Source organism: Dendropsophus ebraccatus, chromosome 2, assembly GCF_027789765.1.
Source record: "Dendropsophus ebraccatus isolate aDenEbr1 chromosome 2, aDenEbr1.pat, whole genome shotgun sequence".
Lineage (NCBI taxonomy): Eukaryota > Metazoa > Chordata > Amphibia > Anura > Hylidae > Dendropsophus > Dendropsophus ebraccatus.
The window spans coordinates 160,867,894-160,886,773 of NC_091455.1; the positions used below are offsets into that span (position 1 = coordinate 160,867,894).

At 43.1% G+C, this 18,880-nt stretch overlaps 1 protein-coding gene across 1 annotated transcript in view; it reads right to left on the reverse strand.

Moving 5' to 3' along the window:
• Nucleotides 1-16,858: 16,858 nt before the first annotated feature.
• Nucleotides 16,859-18,880, reverse strand: part of CMTM8 (CKLF like MARVEL transmembrane domain containing 8) — a 38,783-nt gene continuing 36,761 nt past the window's right edge. The window contains exons 4-5 of the mRNA XM_069958630.1: nucleotides 18,500-18,619; nucleotides 16,859-17,234 (exon numbers count right to left, since the gene is read on the reverse strand). Of these exons, the coding sequence (XP_069814731.1) occupies nucleotides 17,157-17,234; nucleotides 18,500-18,619 (198 nt within the window). The 3' untranslated portion in view covers nucleotides 16,859-17,156. The remainder of the gene's footprint in view (nucleotides 17,235-18,499; nucleotides 18,620-18,880) is intronic.

The window sequence follows — 18,880 nt, forward strand, 5'->3', positions numbered from 1 at the left end:
GAAGATCCCTAAGTATTTGAGGGAAAAGGGCGTCCAGCGAAATTTAAAGGTTGTGAACAACTGATCTACTACCGGTTGGGGCAGATTAAGAGGCATCACTTCAGATTTAGTAGTGTTTGCTTTATAAACCAACAGTACCCCACAGTCGGTAAGTAAGTTGTGGAGGACAGGCAGGGTCGTGAGCGGGTCAGCCAGGGTGAGGAGGACATAATCGGCAAAGAGCATTATTTTAGATTCTCTTTTCCTCTCACAGTAACCCCCTTCATGTCAGGGCAATTTCATATGGCCGCCGCCAGGGGTTCAATGCACAGTACAAACAAAAGAGGAGATAGCGGGCAACCCTGGCAAGTGCCATTGGAAAGAGGGAACGTAGAAGAGACCATGTGAGGGAGTTTGATGGCAGCAGTCGGTCGGGTGTAGAGTCCCTGAACAGCAGAAAGAAAAGGGCCCGAAATTCCAAAGCACTTCAAAGTTTCAAACATAAATGGCCAGCCCATGTGATCAAACGCCTTTTCAGTGTCACTGCGGAGGTGCAAAGCTCGGTCCATCTGCTGATTCACGGCATCAATAAGATCAATCGCCCTTCTAGTGTTATTCCCCCCCCCCCCCCCCCCCCCCCCGGCAACACGGGACAAACCCCACCTGGTCCTTATTCACTAGAGAGGGCAACCAATAGCTCAACCTAGTGGCTAGTAGTTTAGTGAAGAGTTTTAAGTCTGCATTTAAAAGGGCAATGGGTCTATAGTTGGCAAAATCCTGAGGGTCCCTATCAGGCTTAGGTATGAGGGTGATATAGGAATGAAGCATGGAAGGTGGGGGACCCCTGGAGGAAGGAGTTAAATAAAGAGACCAATCTAGGAGAGAGAGCTGCTGCAAAAGTCTTGTAATAGAGGTATGTGAAGTCGTCTGGTCCCAGAGCACGCCCTGAAGGCAATGATCTAAGCATTTCAGCAAATTCCTCTCCAGAAATTGGGGAGTTCAATGCCTAGAGAGCTTCTGGGGAAAGGGTAGGCAATTTACAATCCTTCAGGAATTCCTGGATACGGAGACTGCATGCTGCAGGATCAGAAGTAAGACTGGAAGTCAGAAAGTAAAGTTTCAAATAGTAGAGTAGCAGTAGAGTAGGACACCCGCCTAATCCCTGAGAGCCTGGGGGGATTGAGCAGCCGACCGATCAGCAAGCATACGAGCTAGTAGAGTATGGACCTTGTTTCCTTTCTCATAGAAACACTGCTTGTAATACAAAAGCAACCGTTCCACCTTCTGGAGAGATAAGTCTTTATGGTACGCTCTCGCTGCTATCAATCTCCTCAGAACCCCCGTAGATGAACGGGCCTGCAGGACAGCCTCCAGGTCACTCAAAGCCTTTTTTGCATTGTGCAGAGCCATCTGGGAATCTTTTTTCTGCCTAGCACTTAGTGCAATGCAGTGACCCCTGACAACAGCCTTATGGGCCTCCCACAGGATAGACTCAGAGGAGACAGAACCTTTATTTTCCGAAAAATAGGAGGAAATACAGAATTTAATGGAGTCCCTAGTAATCTAGTTTTTTAAAAAAGGGTTTCATTAAGATGCCAGTGACACTGCCGGGTCGGGGTTAGGAGACTATTTAAAGTAATAGAAACTGGATCATGGTCCGACCAAGAGATAGGGCCAATCTGGGTGCATTTGAGTAAGCGCAACACGGGGATATTACCAAAAAAATAGTCCAATCGGGAGTGCATCTTATGGGGATGTGAATAGAATGTATAAGTTCTCTCAGTGGGATGGTCAATTCTCCACAAGTCATACAGTTGGTGGGCTCGGATCAGTTTACGAAATTCCCTCGTTTGGCCTGCTCCGTTGTGGGGGATCTATCATCAGTCGAGTGTATGTCCACCAACTCAGAGAAAGGAATGTTGAATTCACCACCCACTACACGAGGGTCCGGGGGGTATTTAGAGAGACGGGTGAACGCTTTATGTAGGAAGGGGATCTGGGATCTGTTGGTTGCGTAAATGTTGCAAAAGATAATTGGCTTACCCTGCACCATACCCTCTACTATCACGTATTGTCCGCCCCGGTCTGAAAATGAAGATGCGATCTGGATAGGAAAGTGATGAGAGAACAAGATGGCTACACCGGCTGTCTTATTACCTCTAGAAGCAGAGACTACCTGAGGGAAAGAGTGGCGAGCAAAGTTAAAATTAGCAGTGTTGTCAAAATGAGTTTCCTGGAGAAACGCAACATCAGCCTTTAAGTCCCTGAGCTCCCTCAAAGCCAGGCGCCGTTTGGGGTTTGAGTTGAGCCCCTTAACGTTCAAAGAGATACAGGTCGCCATAGGGTTGACACAGGAGTGGAAAAACTAGAGTGGTATAACTCACCCAGCCAGTAGATGGGAGACGTGGAGGTTGCAGGGGCACCCTTATGGACCTCAGCAGCAGCAACAGTGTAAGGATCCTAGGAGAAACACAGTAGGAAAAAGAGAACAAAAGGGAACAGACAACACAAAGAAACACAAAACAACATGGAACAACAGACCCAGGTGGGCCACAGGTGTACAGCCAACAACCCTCAATCAATCTTCCTCATCAATCTAACATGTGCAAGAAAGAAACTAACAAACTGACTTTAAGTTGGAGCTAGTAAGCCCTAGGGGGGAGAAGGAAACCAACAAAGCAGGAATATGTAAACAAACATTCCATCATACTGAGCTCGTACATGCAGCATGACCAAGTAGTATTCACAATTGCAAAATTAACTCCTTAATAAACAGTAGGTGAACATTCAGGCTTCCTTCAAACTTCTTGGTCTCCAGGAGAGATGGGGTGGCCCGACGTGGTCTACAGTGTTTCCGCTGCACCGTCTGCCAGATCGGGGGCAGGGAAGGTGGAGGGGGCGCCAGAGTCCAATCCGTTATCTTGGGGATTGGGATCTCCAGCATGCCACAGAATTTGGTCAGACGGGGAGCGCAGGGTTGCGGATCGACCATCCTTCCGTGCAGTGAGGGCAAAAGGGAAGTTCCATCGGTAGGCAACCTCATAGTCCTTCAGGGTAGCTAGGAGAGGACGCAATAAGCGCCTTTTTTGGAGGGTTATCCATGAGAGATCTGGATACAGCTGGTTAGATGCACCATCAAAGTCGAGGCCATGAAGAGAGCGGGCTTTTGCCATAATACTTTCTTTTAAAGTGTAATCATGCAGACAGCAAATGACGTCTCTGGAAAGGCCCGAGGTCGGCCGTGGTCTAAGGGCCCTGTGCGCCTTGTCAAACATAATCTTGTGGGAGGATGGCTCCCCTAGAAGAAAGTTAAACAGACCCTCCAGGGTGTAACCGGATGGGTTTATTTCAGATTGTTAAAGTGTCTTATTCATGTGATAGGAAGGAATGTAGTGTTTTCATGTCTTATTTGTATCTATCTATCTATCTATCTATCTATCTATCTATGAATCAGTCTGGAGTGCACTCAAAAACCAGTGTAGGGCAAGATTTATAACTGGAAGGAATATACAGGACGCTCCACACCACCGCAAGCAAAGGAAAAAGGGAAACCGATGAAAACACAAACAACTACCAGAATGGACAAACCAACACAAAGGAAACAGTCAGTCATGGATGAAGAGGTTTTTTTAGACCGAAGTTCGGACGTAGCAGCAGGCGCGGAGGCAGGAGACGTAACAGAACCGCCAAAAAAGACAAGAACACAGAAATCCAGCAAGGCAACGACCCCCAGACAGACGAGTTTGAGAAAAGAAAAGCCGTGGTAAATATTTCCTCTAAACATTTAAGTGATATACAAATGACTGTATTATCTAGAGGACTGAGTTTTTGCCCTAGCGCACCTGTAGATTGGTTCCAATTGGAACTAGATGTGTCACAATTTTTAAGACGTATCAATCTTAGGTTGTGGTTTGCCAGTAAAAATGTTGTCAATATCATTGATGAGGAGAAATGTATTTTTAATGCGAAAGATCTGTATTTATTTCCTGACAGTGAATTTCAACCTCCTACCATACCTCCAGCTTTAGAAGCTTACACTCAGGTTATTAAACGGGAAATAGCACAGATTAGAGACACCTATGACGGTCACAACATACTAGTTCCTAACATGACCACAGGAGAAAGGGTGGCGCTGGAGTCCCTTGTCCATGACCGCGATTTGATCATTAAACCCGCAGACAAGGGTGGATCGATCGTGGTCATGGACAGGGTTGCCTACATGAATGAAGCATTGAGACAACTCACTGACAAAGATGTGTACATGGTGATAAACAAAGATCCACAGCAGAAAATAGAGCTATTACTTAAAGAAACAATAACTAAAGCGTTAGAAGGGGGTATTATTGATCAATCACTAGCGGAATTTTTGGTAATCAAGCAGCCTATAATACCTGTGATATACTTTCTCCCTAAAATTCACAAAAACTTACAGAATCCGCCAGGGAGACCTATTGTATCCAGTAGGGGCTCGGTGGTACATCATTGCTCTATCTTCCTGGACAAAGTTTTGAGACCCTTAGCCACAAACACGAGGTCATACATCAGAGACACCAGTGACTTTCTACATAAGATCAGAGGACTCACATTGCCGGAGGGGGTTATTTTGGCTTCCTTCGACATTGTGAGTCTATACACGTCTATTCCACACACCTTAGGCATGAAGGCCATTCAAGAAAATTTACACAGATTGGAGTTACCGAGTGAATCACATGCTTTCATTATGACGCTATTGGAAATTGTGTTGGACAATAACTTTTTTTCTTTCAATGATGTGCTATACGTCCAAAGGAGGGGCGTGGCGATGGGGGCTAATGTGGCCCCCACGTTCGCTAATGCATTTATTGCTATGCTGGAGGAGAAGTGTGTCTATGAGTCCCACCACTTCAGCCATGTGCTGGGGTGGTGGAGATTCATAGACGATATTTTCCTAATATGGTTGGGGTCTGAACAGGAACTAATGAATTTTCATGATTTTCTTAATCATATTGATGACAATATAAAATTTACATTAACACACTCTAAGGAAAAGATTAATTTCCTGGACGTCACTGTATCACTTGTGAACCATGACATACAAACAGACATATTCAGGAAAACTACTGATGTAAATATGTGTTTACATTTTACTAGCTGCCATCCAAGACCAATGATACGGAGCTTACCCTATAGCCAAATGCTTAGGGCACAAAGAATAACGGACTTACCTGAGAGACTTGAGAAGAATCTTGATAAAATGACAGAGGAATTCCAAAATAGAGGTTATCCACGAACACTTCTACAAAAACATAAAAACAGTTTACTGGAGAGGACTGATACCACACAGAAATCCAGAGACCAAACCAAGAGGATACCTTTTGTGTCCACTTACACTGATCTCTCTCCCAAGATAGCTGATGTGGTTAGGAAACACTGGGGGATTATAAAAAATGGCTTCCATACTATCCCTGAGTTTCAGGTTCCCCCTCTAATGTCATATCGTAGAGGGAGGAACCTAAGGGATAGATTGGTTAAAAGTGATGTAGCCACAAAAGAAGCAACCAGGGGACAAAAATTCCTTATGGTGAGAAATAAAGGCTCCTTCCCCTGCCTACAATGTGTCAGCTGCTCTTACATGAACAAAGGGTCTAGCTTCATACACCCAGTGACAAGCAAGGAATTTAAAATCAATTTCTATTTAACATGCACTTCTAGTTGGGTGGTCTATGTCCTCATATGCCCATGTGGTCTTCTATATGTAGGGGAGACGACGTGGGACATGAGGACTAGACTAAACCAACATAGATATTCTATACGGAAACAGAGGACAGATTTACCAGTGTCCAAACACTTTTTTGATTTAAAGCATACCGAACAGGATCTAAAGTTTATGCTATTAGATCACGTACCCATACCGAAGAGGGGAGGTGACAGACTGACCATGTTAAAAAAACGGGAACTACAGTGGATCCATAGATTGGATACACTCCAACCTAGGGGTTTGAATGCAGAATTCATAATTACCACCCAAAATGTATAAGAGATAGATGGGGGTTTGTCCTGATTCCTCCCTGAAACTTGCTCTGTGGACTCAGTATATAATTTTGTACACTTATATCCTTTCTCTTTTTTTGTTTTTCTAGATTGTTATGAATACGGCGAAGAAAGCTCACAGCGAAACACTGCTTCTGTTGTTTTTATTCATTCATTGAGCGGCCAGGGTTTCTGAGGTCTTATACTGTTGAGCCGGGTTCACACCATGACGAGAAGTTAAGCCATGTTCACACACAACACTACTGGGTGAGACCTTACGAAAATGGGTTTGGGCAATGATTGAGAGGCTTTCTGGGTCTTGATTTGACCTGTGGAAGTCCTCCCGAACACGATGGTTGTCTAGTTGCGGTTTCCGTGACTGACAGCCACCGAGCCGGATAACCCCGTAGAATGGATGGAGTTCCGTGTCTCTACCCAAGACTGTGTTCAGATGGTAACTGCAAGAGATACGGCTTTGACCTGATGCATTTAGACACCTGGTGTATTTGGACATGTGATGATGACAGCTTGACAGACTCTTTCCCTGGCCCTCCCACCACATGATCTGACGTATTAGACTCCACGGACTCGCGCATGCGGTACAGCAATGTTTACAAACTAATACACACGTGGAGGGACAATGAGGATCTACTGAAAGAACTTTCCTTTTTACAGAGCAGTGATTAGCGTGAGCAGACTCCGCCGTTTATATTTATCTTTGAATGTATATAATTTTGTATATATACACTTTGTCACTTTTGCATAGATCACAAGTATACAATGATGTATTGATACTGAGGTATCTCATGTAACCCATTGTGTTCTGAAAGGAACTCTACTTGTTCACCTGCTGCACATTTTCACTTTATTGATTAATTGAATTTTTTCACACACATGTATAAAACGGATATGAGATGTTCACTTGTTGCTTGAGAAAGGTCTCGTGATGAGACTGAAACGTTGCACCTATTGATTTTGCTATTTTGAAAATAAAAACATAGCTTTTTGCACTATACGGATGTGCTGCGACTTCTTGGCTATATCTATCTATCTATCTATCTATCTTAGCTGGCTGTGTAAGTGGGATTGGTTTGTATTTAGCTATGTGCATGGGAATAGGTAGATGTATTGTTATGTCAACTGTTCGGCCATAAACCTCCCCAGTAGTGTCAACAGAGGACACAGTTGTTGTTATTGTCCAAATGCATGTAGCTGAAATTAAACAACCACATTTTGCTTGGTAAGCATGTACAAAGCCTGGGAAACTTCCATTCATGGTCATCAGTGGTCTACATAGACATTTCTGGAAGCACATCACCCCCCACCCAAACTTACTATAAAGATCAGGGGTATGTAGCTTCTAGTCAGCCTCAGCTGGGACCATGGATGGAAGGTGCCCAGTACCCTGTCATCAAGCGAGATGGGTGTATATTAGTCCATAATATACAATGGGGCTCCCCATTTCATTGTGGAAGGAACAACCATGCATCTGTACCATCTGTAACTGCAGCTAAGTATTGTTTTCTGTAATAAATCTCTTATTTTTCTATAAATCTGTGTGTTTATAGCCTTCTCAGGCTATTATCAAAAGCAACCGGTTACATAATGGTGTCAGAAGTGGGATAATAGTCCAGGAATTGCTATAACTGTGTAATAGAAATACACTCACCGGCCACTTTATTGGGTACACCAACGGGTGGTCTTCTGCTGCTGTAGCCCATCTGCCTCAAAGTTCGGCGTACTGTGCGTTCAGAGATGCTCTTCTGCCTACCTTGTTTGTAACGGTTGGCTATTTGAGTCACCGTTGCCTTTCTATCAGCTCGAACCAGTCTGCCCATTCTCCTCTGACCTCTGGCATCAACAAGGCATTTCCGCCCACAGAACTGCCGCTCACTGGATGTTTTTTCTTTTTCGGACCATTCTCTGTAAACCCTAGAGATGGTTGTGCATGAAAATCCCAGTAGATCAGCAGTTTCTGAAATACTCAGACCAGCCCTTCTGGCACCAACAACCATGCCACGTTCAAAGGCACTCAAATCACCTTTCTTCCCCATACTGATGCTCGGTTTGAACTGCAGGAGATTGTCTTGACCATGTCTACATGCCTAAATGCACTGAGTTGCCGCCATGTGATTGGCTGATTAGAAATTAAGTGGTAACGTGCAGTTGGACAGGTGTACCTAATAAAGTGGCTGGTGAGTGTATAATGTATGTGTTAGCTGATATGTGTAGTTGTGGGGTAGATGACAAAGCGAGTCCAGTCCCTTGGTGGGTGTATAGTTCGCGACCCTGGGCACCCAGCACTCGAGATGGTGACACCATTTCAGCTGACAGACCCCAGTCGGCTGGTGGTGCCTTGTTATGTCTCTTGAATGGCAGAAGACGGCAGCAGATGTGGGATGGATCTGTCTGCTGGCGCGAATTGAGAGAGACATACAAGAAAAAGAAGTGAAGCAAGTGGGCTTCATGGATGTGGAGATTGTAGGGTGGGAGCAGGCTCCTCACCAGGTTTTGGCCAATGAGCGGTTGCAGTGTGTTTGTTTATAGGTTTGAAGTAACTCATGTTAAGAGTTAGAGAGATGTGAAACCTGTAGTAATGTGTTTGCACAAAGTAAGAGTAGAGGTTGTGTGTTATTGGCAGGTAAGAATGGATGTTATTGTTTTACCGGTATTGGAACGACGAATGTGTAAAAGGTAGCGGTGTGATAGTGAAAAGCATAACTTCCAGCCATAAATGAAGGCTTGTATATGTGTGTTGTAATTGTCCGTATATGACGTAGCATGTGTATTTGCACTGCAGAAAAGTTTTTCTATGTCTGTAATTAGGAGAGCAGAGTGAGCAGCAGCTTGTCAGGTAACAGTCTGTGTTCAGTCCCTGAAGCTGATGTATGGCTTATAGTAGTAGCATAGAGTTAGTGGAGTTTTGACAACAAGTCTAATATTACTAGATATTCACATTTGAAACTAATGAAGATCATGAATATATTGGCTACAAAGATATCAGTTGGGGACTCTGTTTGTCCTTTGAAGGAAAGTTGATGGCTATCTGGTGGTGAGATTTATAGACAATCTCTGTACAAATTGTTGTCCTCTGTCCATTGTTTTAGTGTTTGTATTTTCTGTATGTGGACCAGTCAGATAAAGGTTAATCTGATGGAACATGATGACTTCATGGGATTATTTAATCTATGATATAACTAATATGTCTGTGTTTTATCGGCAGGTTCTTGGAGTATTGCTATAGATAGTATGTGTATAACCTGGGATGTAATGGCTATCCTTTAACATTAATTTAAATCCACGTGGTAACAAATTGGCCAAATGTCAGTACTTTTGTATTGTGTACATGTTGTGTTTTCCTTGTTTTGTATTCTGCAGCTGTTAAGAGAAGAACAGAAGTGAAGAGACACCCCCTGCTTATGTTTTTTCTTCCCCTAATTACAACTAATGATTTGTTTGTTTGCAGGAGTAAGTGGCCATCCTAGCAGAGAAGCCATGTTTGGTATCACCTGTGGAGTCCTGGCCAGAGTAAAACTTATAGTTTTTTTGTAGTACTACCCACATGTGTTGTTTGGGTATACTGGGGATTGTAGTTCAGTGAGACACCAGACTGAATAAAAATGCGCATTTAGGTTTTTGGTTTTTGTTTGGAGCTCCAGTTAGAGTTGATAAGAACTCTTTTGTTTTTTGTGGGTTTTTTTTGGAAGTGACTTTGCGCTTCCTGTGAGACTGTTGTGAATGGGCCCATGTATGTCTATTGTCTGTCTGTACTGCCATATGTTATATGTTTCTAAACGTTTGTGCAGCGATTTTGAACTCAGCTGAAAGCAATAGAGTGATCTATTTAGATCATTCTATGAGCTGTATGTATAGTTGTATTACCTATATGTATGTATGGCTCAGACTGATGTAGAGTTCTATGAGTTGTATGTTGGGGTTATATGACAGATAAAATGTAAAAGTAACCTGCCTGCATTGTGAAAATTTATACATGATACGATCTAAAATGTGATGTACTAAATTGAATCAAATTTTACAGATGGTAAAGGAAAGTTGACATGTTTTATACTCCCTCTTGCTATAACAGAAATATGTACATGATATTAATGAGATACCTGAGAGCCTTAGAGTATTTAGCAATAAGAGTAGAATGATTAGAGACATATAGGAGGACAATATGTGTTTGTCTTGTTTGTTCTATAACAGAAATCCTCAGGTGCTGACTGGGCAATGTTACTAGAGGAAGGTGTTGGATTGACAAAATTAGAGTGTGACATTTGTTACTGTTGTTTCATTCATTTAATGAAGGGGTGGTGAAGAACAAACACTATAAAGAGATACAAGAGCCATCAAGGACGCTGCAAGTCATGATATTCTGCTCTTGTGTGACTGAGACTGAGTTGCTGAGCCCACCCCACACAACTTAAATGTTTGTTATCTGCTGTGGTCTGTCTCTAACTCCATCTTCAGCAAAGTGCAGAGAACAGATAAGCCTGAAGAGCCGACAACCTGAGATGACTGTCTGCCGAGGTGCCAAGATGATGGAAAAAGGCGGCCCTCACCCGGCACAGCACTGCCACAGAAAGGGGCTCTAGAGTCTGCACCTCCAGCCATATCTGCAACCCCCCTGACCTGAGAGAGAGGAGGGGGAAGGACTGAGACAGACCAATCAACTTGCAAAGACTGTAACAAAAGAGACTTTTAACAACTAAAGAGACATTTTTTCATTGCTATGACTGATAATCCAGCACACCAGTCTTTTCCAGTTTTGGTTTTTAGTTCAGTCAGTGCCGAGGTAATTTCTGTGATAGACAAATAAGAAATAGTGAAATATTGTCCTACAGCAACCTCATGTTCATTATGGACCAAGGGGTGGGAAGTGTCATGACTGATATGTACTTGTCATGGTCTCAAGTTTAGTGTATTACACAAAGGTTTAGAAACAGGAGATGAAGTATAAAATAAAGGGAGAATAGTAAGTGAACAATTAAATGTTTAAATGTTGGTGAAAGAATATTTCTATGACATCACAAATAATGTTTTGTAACTTCCTTAAATCACATCAATAAGACAAGGGGTGGAGTGTAACCGGATGGGTTTATTTCAGATTGTTAAAGTGTCTTATTCATGTGATAGGAATAGGAAGGAATGTAGTGTTTTCATTCTATCTATCTAAGCTGTGTAAGGGTATATTCACACGAACGGGCCCGGCAGGTCCTGGCAGTTCCCATACACTACATACTTGCTGCGGTCTAAACGACCGCAGCGAGTATGTAATTATACCGCCCTTAACCCCTTCTGCTCCCGGCCGGCTCCTCCGCTGTAAAAGCATACATTACCTGTCCTTGCTGCACGGGTCCGGCATCCTGCTCTCCCGTCCGGCCAATCAGTGGCTGCGGCTGGGCAACACACTAATTGGCTGGACAGGAGAGCAGGACGCCGGACCCGTACAGCAAGGACAGGTAATGTATGCTTACAGCGGGGGAGCCGGGCGGGAGCAGAAGGGGTTAAGGGCGGTATAATTACATACTCACTGCGGTCATTTAGACCGCAGCAAGTATGTAGTGTATGGGAACTGCCAGGACCTGCCGGGCTCGCAGCGAGATTCGTTCGTGTGAATATACCCTAAGTGGGATTGGTTTGTATTTAGCTATGTGCATGGGAATAGGTAGATGTATTGTTATGTCAACTGTTCGGCCATAAACCTCCCCAGTAGTGTCAACATTGGAGGACACAGTTGTTATTGTCCAAATGCATGTAGCTGAAATTAAACAACCACATTTTGCTTGGTAAGCATGTACAAAGCCTGGGAAACTTCCATTCATGGTCATCAGTGGTCTACATAGACATTTCTGGAAGCACATCACCCTCCACCCAAACTTACTATAAAGATCAGGGGTATGTAGCTTCTAGTCAGCCTCAGCTGGGACCATGGATGGAAGGTGCCCAGTACCCTGTCATCAAGCGAGATGGGTGTATATTAGTGCATAATATACAATGGGGCTCCCCATTTCATTGTGGAAGGAACAACCATGCATCTGTACCATCTGTAACTGCAGCTAAGTATTGTTTTCTGTAATAAATCTCTTATTTTTCTATAAATCTGTGTGGTTATAGCCTTCTCAGGCTATTATCAAAAGCAACCGGTTACACAGGGTATCAGTTAAATCTTCATCTCTTGTTGCCTCAGGCAGGCCGCTCACACAGATGTTGTTTCTCTGTCCCCTGTTATCCAAATCTTCCAGGTGTCTTTGCATCTCTTCCAAGGCATGTGACTGAGAGCAAACAGTGGATTGGAGCTGCCCAATATATGCACGGGTTTCATCTTGTCCACCCTCGAGTGTCTCCACTCTACCTGTGATGTGCTGCAGATCTTTTCTGACCTCTGAGATTTTTTTCTTAAATGTCTCTAACACCAGGGTCTGAAAGTCACTTTTAGTTAGAAGCTGTGACAGCAGCCATTCCGGAGCCCAGTGTTTTAGAGTCAGTCAGTGTTTTGTGACCACAAAAAATCTGGTACCCCAATAGGTTTAGCAGTGGGTGGTATCACATGGGGGGGATTTAGAGGATGTCCCCAGGGTGGATTTGTCCTTTTTTGGGGGTTGGGAAGGGGCTGCCATGAGGTATGTAGAAATCTGTTGCTGTCCCTTTAAGAGCTGGCGTTGCCTGGGAGAAGGGCTGGCTTGGTATGACTCAGCAGCCGGTATTTCTCCCCCAAAGACCAGGGGGTGGGTAGCAGGGCATTGGAGGGGAGAGGAGAGTGACCCGCACGGCAGGGAAGCCAGGAGGGAAGGTGCTGTGAGACTCCCCGGAGCTCCGTCCTTCCTCTCAGCAAGGCAAGATGGTGGGCCCCCATGTGGCGATGGCGTGGCGCCAGCACACTCACTTGGACTAAAGGTATGATGCCCATTGTTGTCCGGGTCTCGGGTGATGTGGCGGAAGGCTGTGGGCCCGGGTGGCCGCCCTGTTGGAGCTGCGAGTCTGTGGGAAGGAGGCCTGTGGTGCAGCAGGGCTGGTGGCAGCTGTAATCGGGCGGTCAGGCATCCGGGGAGCCGGTGTGTCGGGTCTTGGGGTAGAGGATCCTCTCCTGGGCGTTTTTCGGGACTTGATCCCCATGAACAGGAGTGTTGTTTTGGGTCAGGTCCAGCAAATGTGCTGCATGGAGCGGGAGCTCAGCAAGGGCACGTCTGCTCACATTGGCAGCTCGCTCCGCCCTCCCACTCCCTCACTTTTTGTTCCTGATGCACCTTCCTCTCTGGCAACTCATAATGGGTCCGATAACAACATCCACATGGTCCAACGAAACCCTCTTTGCTGACATCAAGACGCTTTTCCCCTCTGAGCTGGCTTCTGCAGTTTTTACCACCCAAAGACAAAATCTGAGCCACATACCTAGAACAAGATCATAGATGCTCTATAAGCAGATAAAGCTTGACTTAATTACTACCAAATGAAATTGGAATATCTGAAACTCAAGTGTGAGGACTTGGAGAATAGGTCTGGGGGGGGGGGGGCAGCGTTCATGTAAGTGGTGTTCCAGTGTCTCACTGCTCTGTGGGACACCACTACTCCAGAATGTCCTTTTAGTTATCGCCTATGCACCAGTAGAGAACTGAACTAAAATCATATTGATGCTAGTAGACAACCAAAGATTGTGCCTGCCAAGATAGTATGTATGAGAGATTTTAACATTGCCCCTACTCCCTTAATAGACTGAACATCTGGTGCCTCCGATAGTATAACAACCTTGAAAAGGACTAATACACTGCAGGCTCTTCAAAGTTTGGGTGTAGCAGATGTTTGGAGAGATTTGCATGGCCACAACCAGGGATACATGTATTTCTCTCCAGCTTATTCATATTTAAGGATGAATCTTTTTCTTGCCTCTACATCTCTTCTTCCCTATATCCCCTTTGCCTGCCTTATTTCTTGCTAGTGGCCAGACCACAATACAATTGTGAGTACCCTTCACCCTACCACCACATCTCTTCAGCCTAATCCCTGGCTTCTCTTCCTCATCCCAACCTCATACCTTGCTTAAGGGTAAATTCACACAGGCGGCTCACACAGGAGATCAGGCTGTATGGGAGGGGACAGGGCACACACAGCTTCCAGTCATTCCTGCTGTGTTGGCTCTACTGTGGTGCTGGGCCTCCCCTTCTCTCTGCTCCGACACAGACAGACAGCCGCCCCCAGTGACAAGGGTGTTGGTCATGGAGCTATGGAGAGGAGGCCTGAGGAGGAGGCAGGGTGATGTGTCTGCAGTGAAAGTGAAAGTAAGGGATTGTGCTGCCCCCTAGTGGAGCAAAGAATCTGCCGCCTGAGGCAGAAAGCTCACTCTGCCTCCTGGCAGAAACAGCCCTGATAACATCCCTACAGCAGCTGGGACAAAACCACAGGTCAAGGTACTTTTTCACAATTTATATTGCAGCCTTGCTCAAAACTAAAAGGGTCTGTTGACTTTCTAAATGCATTTTATGTTAAGACCAACTTGAAATATATTTTGTCCGCTCCTTGTTAGGGGGTAATTCAACTTGACTCCTCCTCTTGGTTTGCTATCCATTTACATTTCACATGGTTGTTGGACTGTATTTTCCAGATTATTGTAACACTAATAAAATGACTATTACAATTATGTAATTTTCTGTAAAGTGCATTATTCTGATCCATTATATTCACAATCTTGTATTTTTTTGATTTTAGTTCATAATTATTTTCTGGGTGTGCAGTGGACGTAGCATCATTATATTGCTTTATTGTTTACCCATTTCGTAAATCACCCTTTTACTCTATAGGGAACAGGAAGGCAGCCCAATGGAAGCATTCATGAAGAGGGGTGTAACAGATTGACCCCCACTGCAAGAGAGCTAAAACAACTGCATATACAACTTAAAATAAATAAATTAAAATTAAAAACATTTTAAGTCATTTTGTAGTTATATATGGTATCTCTCCACAGAACATGAATATCAGTAGTTATCCATTGTCAAAGCCTCGTATTCCACCCAGGAACTAATAAATTTAAAATGCTCCCAAACCTAGCTGCTCTTACTAACCAAGTCCCACCGAGTGTTTTGAGCAGTCTTCCCATTTTTAGCTGTTGCAAGTTTTTCTAAAAGCCAGCCTATATCAAAGATGGCTTCTCATAGCCAACTTCCAAGTATCCGCCTCATCTGGTATTATCTGCCAATCGCTGGCTCGATCTGCTTTTTCTTTCCACGGTAAACAAAATACTTCTCTATATTACAAAGAGATGAAACTACTGTGTTTCCTTTTCTCCATACTGCTTAGGAGGCTGTCCGTGTTCTGTTTCTTCACCCCTTAGCCAGGTGCTCAGCGATTGGTGTGATGTCAGTGGTGGGTGGGGTTACAGATGTGGCATTACAGCTTGCCTGGCAACAGAATGGGGGGGACAGATCATGTGACTTGTCTCAGAAGGGAGGTGGGGAGAACAGAGGAGTTGAGACAGAGTGGACCAGGAAGTGATTTTCTGCAGCTTCAGAGTGTAAGTCAGGATGTGCAGCAAACAGGGTCCAATTCATGTAATAGAAACCTATTACAAACTAGCTTAAATTATGGGTTAGGATTGAATAGGGTTAAGTTGTTAAGCGGAGTACCCCTATAATTATACTGGCTTTCTAATCCAAACTGAATGCATGAAAATACATGCTGTGTTAAAGGCCCAACACAGGCTGAAAAATGTCAAGCGCACAGGGGGGGACTGCATTTTTTACCTGTGAAATTTTTTATGGATTCCGTTCAATAGTTTTTGCTGGTACGTGGAATCCTTGCACACATGGAAATACATATTTGCCTTTATTTTTAATGCAACAGAAATATTATATGCAATTTTTTCCCCACCACCACTCCTGGCCTGTAAGCATTCTGGATCACCTATTTTGATGATGTGATGTGCCATCACTGTAGAAATGTATCACTGTATAAACAAACTGGGTGTTACCAACTGGGGGGGGTGCTGCTAGGGGTGCATTGACATGGGTGTGGATTTCACGCTGCGAATGTCACTGAAAACCATTTAACTGCTGTGGGGTTAAAAAAAAACATCCAATGCTTACCTGCTCGCACTCATCTTTCAGCCTCTAGGTCCCTGCTCAGCCAACCAATAAGCTGTCCCATTGCAGTCAGTGATTAGCTGAGCAGGTCGTCAGTGAGCAGGGACCCGGAGACTAAACCAGGAGCACAAGCAGGTAAGTAATGGCTGTTTATTATTTTTAACCCCACAACAGTACCAAGACAGTCTTTACATTCTTACAGTGGAGTGAAACTCAGAGAATGCAGGGCCATAGGCTTTTATGGTACAGAGTATCTTAGTGGATTCACTGCGAAATAAGCAGCATAAAATCCGCTGTTAACTTGATTCATGTGAACACACTTTTAGTGTTGAATAGTGTCAGACATGTCAAAAGTTAAAGGTCACACTAGTCTTGATGCATTGGATCCTGATAAGAGATAAGTAAATCTCTGAATAGCCATAGGCTGTAACCATGTTTTCCAGGACTCCCTAGGACTGCATCCAACTTCTTCAGCCATGGATAATCAAATGCCGAATGCTAGGGTTAGGACGGACCCGAACATCCATCAAATCTTTAATCTTGACACTTCAATTCTCGGCTGTCAATCAAATCCAAATTATTTGTTCCATTATAGTCTATGGAGTGAATGAGTTGGATCTTCTGACCAGTCTGAGAGTGGAACGCACTACTGATGAAATGCCAAAAGCTAATTTATCTAATACAAACACGAAGTTCTACACAAAGCAGAACAGTTCATCTCATGCAGAGTAATAAAACTTAAATGAATATTATGTAATGCATTCACATAAAAAAGTGGCAGCATATCATTTTTTTCACAGTTCTTTTATTACAGTTCTTTGTGGCACAAGATATATTTTAGGCCAAGTATTTTTTCACATTAGGTGATAAAGTAGAAAATTTAAAACAAACATTCATCCTACAAACACTCTCCGGACTTAGGGAATAGGTACTGCAAATATTTATGCGCTCAAATTCCATTCTCTGTATATTAATAACTACACTGTAAATCTAAAACACTAAATATTACTGAAGTGAAATGACTAAGGTGCAGCGTAGGAACACTCTGCTTTCTGCAATATGTACTTTTTGACAGTTCTTAAGCAAGGCTCGGTATTAACCCCTTGTCCACCATGACCGAAAACTGAAATAGGTGCTTGCTCCATAACAGACTGTGACCAAGAATGCAAAAAACTGTAAAGATAAAAAGGAAAAAAAAAAAAAGTCATTCTTTACGTAAAACAAACACACACAACTTTCACAATGACATGTCAGATGTTTTGATCAGTGGGGGTCCAGGTACTGAAGCCCGTTGTTTATAGGAATGAGCTGTGCCTGATGAGCAGGCACCAATAAGCACAGCCTCACCAACCAAAACTTGTCAGATTTTTTTTCCCTTTAATAAAACACACGCACACATTATAATTATTTATATCGCTATACAAATAAATGTTTTATTATTACTATATACAGCAAAGTACAATGTGCATTGTGCAAAATCAAGAAAATTCAAATGGCAAGATGCATGTACATAAAATATCCCTAACTCCAAGAGTATTAAATGGAATACAAATGTAGGAAATGCATGTATGGCACAACACGTCCCATAATACAAATAAGTGCAAGTGCAAAAGGAAACACAATGGGACAAAAAGGTTGCGACAGACATGCAATGTAAAGAAAGTCACATAGAAACCAAATCACAATAGGAGATAGACTGGTATACTACAATGCTAGATACCGTGCGGGCCCCATGCGTATCCTTGCCGTGGGGCCCGCACGGTATCTAGCATTTTAGTATACCAGTCTATCTCCTATTGTGATTTGGTTTCTATGTGACTTTCTTTACGCAACCTTTTTGTCCCATTGTTTTTCCTTTTACACTTGCACTTGTATTATGGGACTTGTTGTTTCTCAATTTGTATTTCATTTAATACTCACGGAGTTAGGGGTATTTATGTACATGCATCTTTCCATTGAATTTTCTGGACTTTGTTATATATGATGCTTTTATTGGCTAAAATGTATGTTTGACAGCTTTATTCTACAGTGCAGTCTCCCCTGCTTGCTGCTAATGCCTGTTGTCCTTACATATATACTAATCATCTTGTGATGTTTTTATTAGACTAATTTTCTTAATAAAATTATGTAAAAAAATGTTGCCAAAATATATTGGAGATGTGTTTTTTGATATGTGGGCTTGTTTACTGCTTTAATGCACTTTGAATCCTGACACTAAGTCTATGTAGGCACTATAGTTTATTAAAGGTTGGTTAGGTTCCTTTGGGGTTGACACATGACAGGAACAAGGAAGCAGTATTGGTGGTGACCAGTAAGCTAGAGGGCACTGGGACAGGTAAGACTTTATTTTTATAATCACTCTGTGCCAACTATAAATACTTTGTGTTACACATTATATTTATGTATATTTTCTTCTAAAATAAGGTACCATTACTTACCGCAGATGCTGTCCAACTATTGTAGTTGTGATGTCGATAATGGTCTTTGCTGATTGACGTTGCATCCACTACAGCAGAAATGAGGTATAAAACAGTTGCAGTTCCATTAAAGCACAGGCCCTGTGATTTGGGAAAAAAGTAAAAGTAAATTTAGAAAGGACTGTGAAGTGGAAACTGTAAATTCAAACAACTTCCCTCCATTTGTTGGCAAATGTGATTCCTAACATTTTTAAATTACTTCAGTAACAAAAAAAAATAAATAAAAAAATCTTTCCTTTCTAAATGCCTGACCACAAGAGGTCCCACCTCTCTGTAATTCTGCTCTTCACTGTCTGTTATCAGGGGAAATCTGTCTCTAGTAACATCTAGATCAGGAAACAT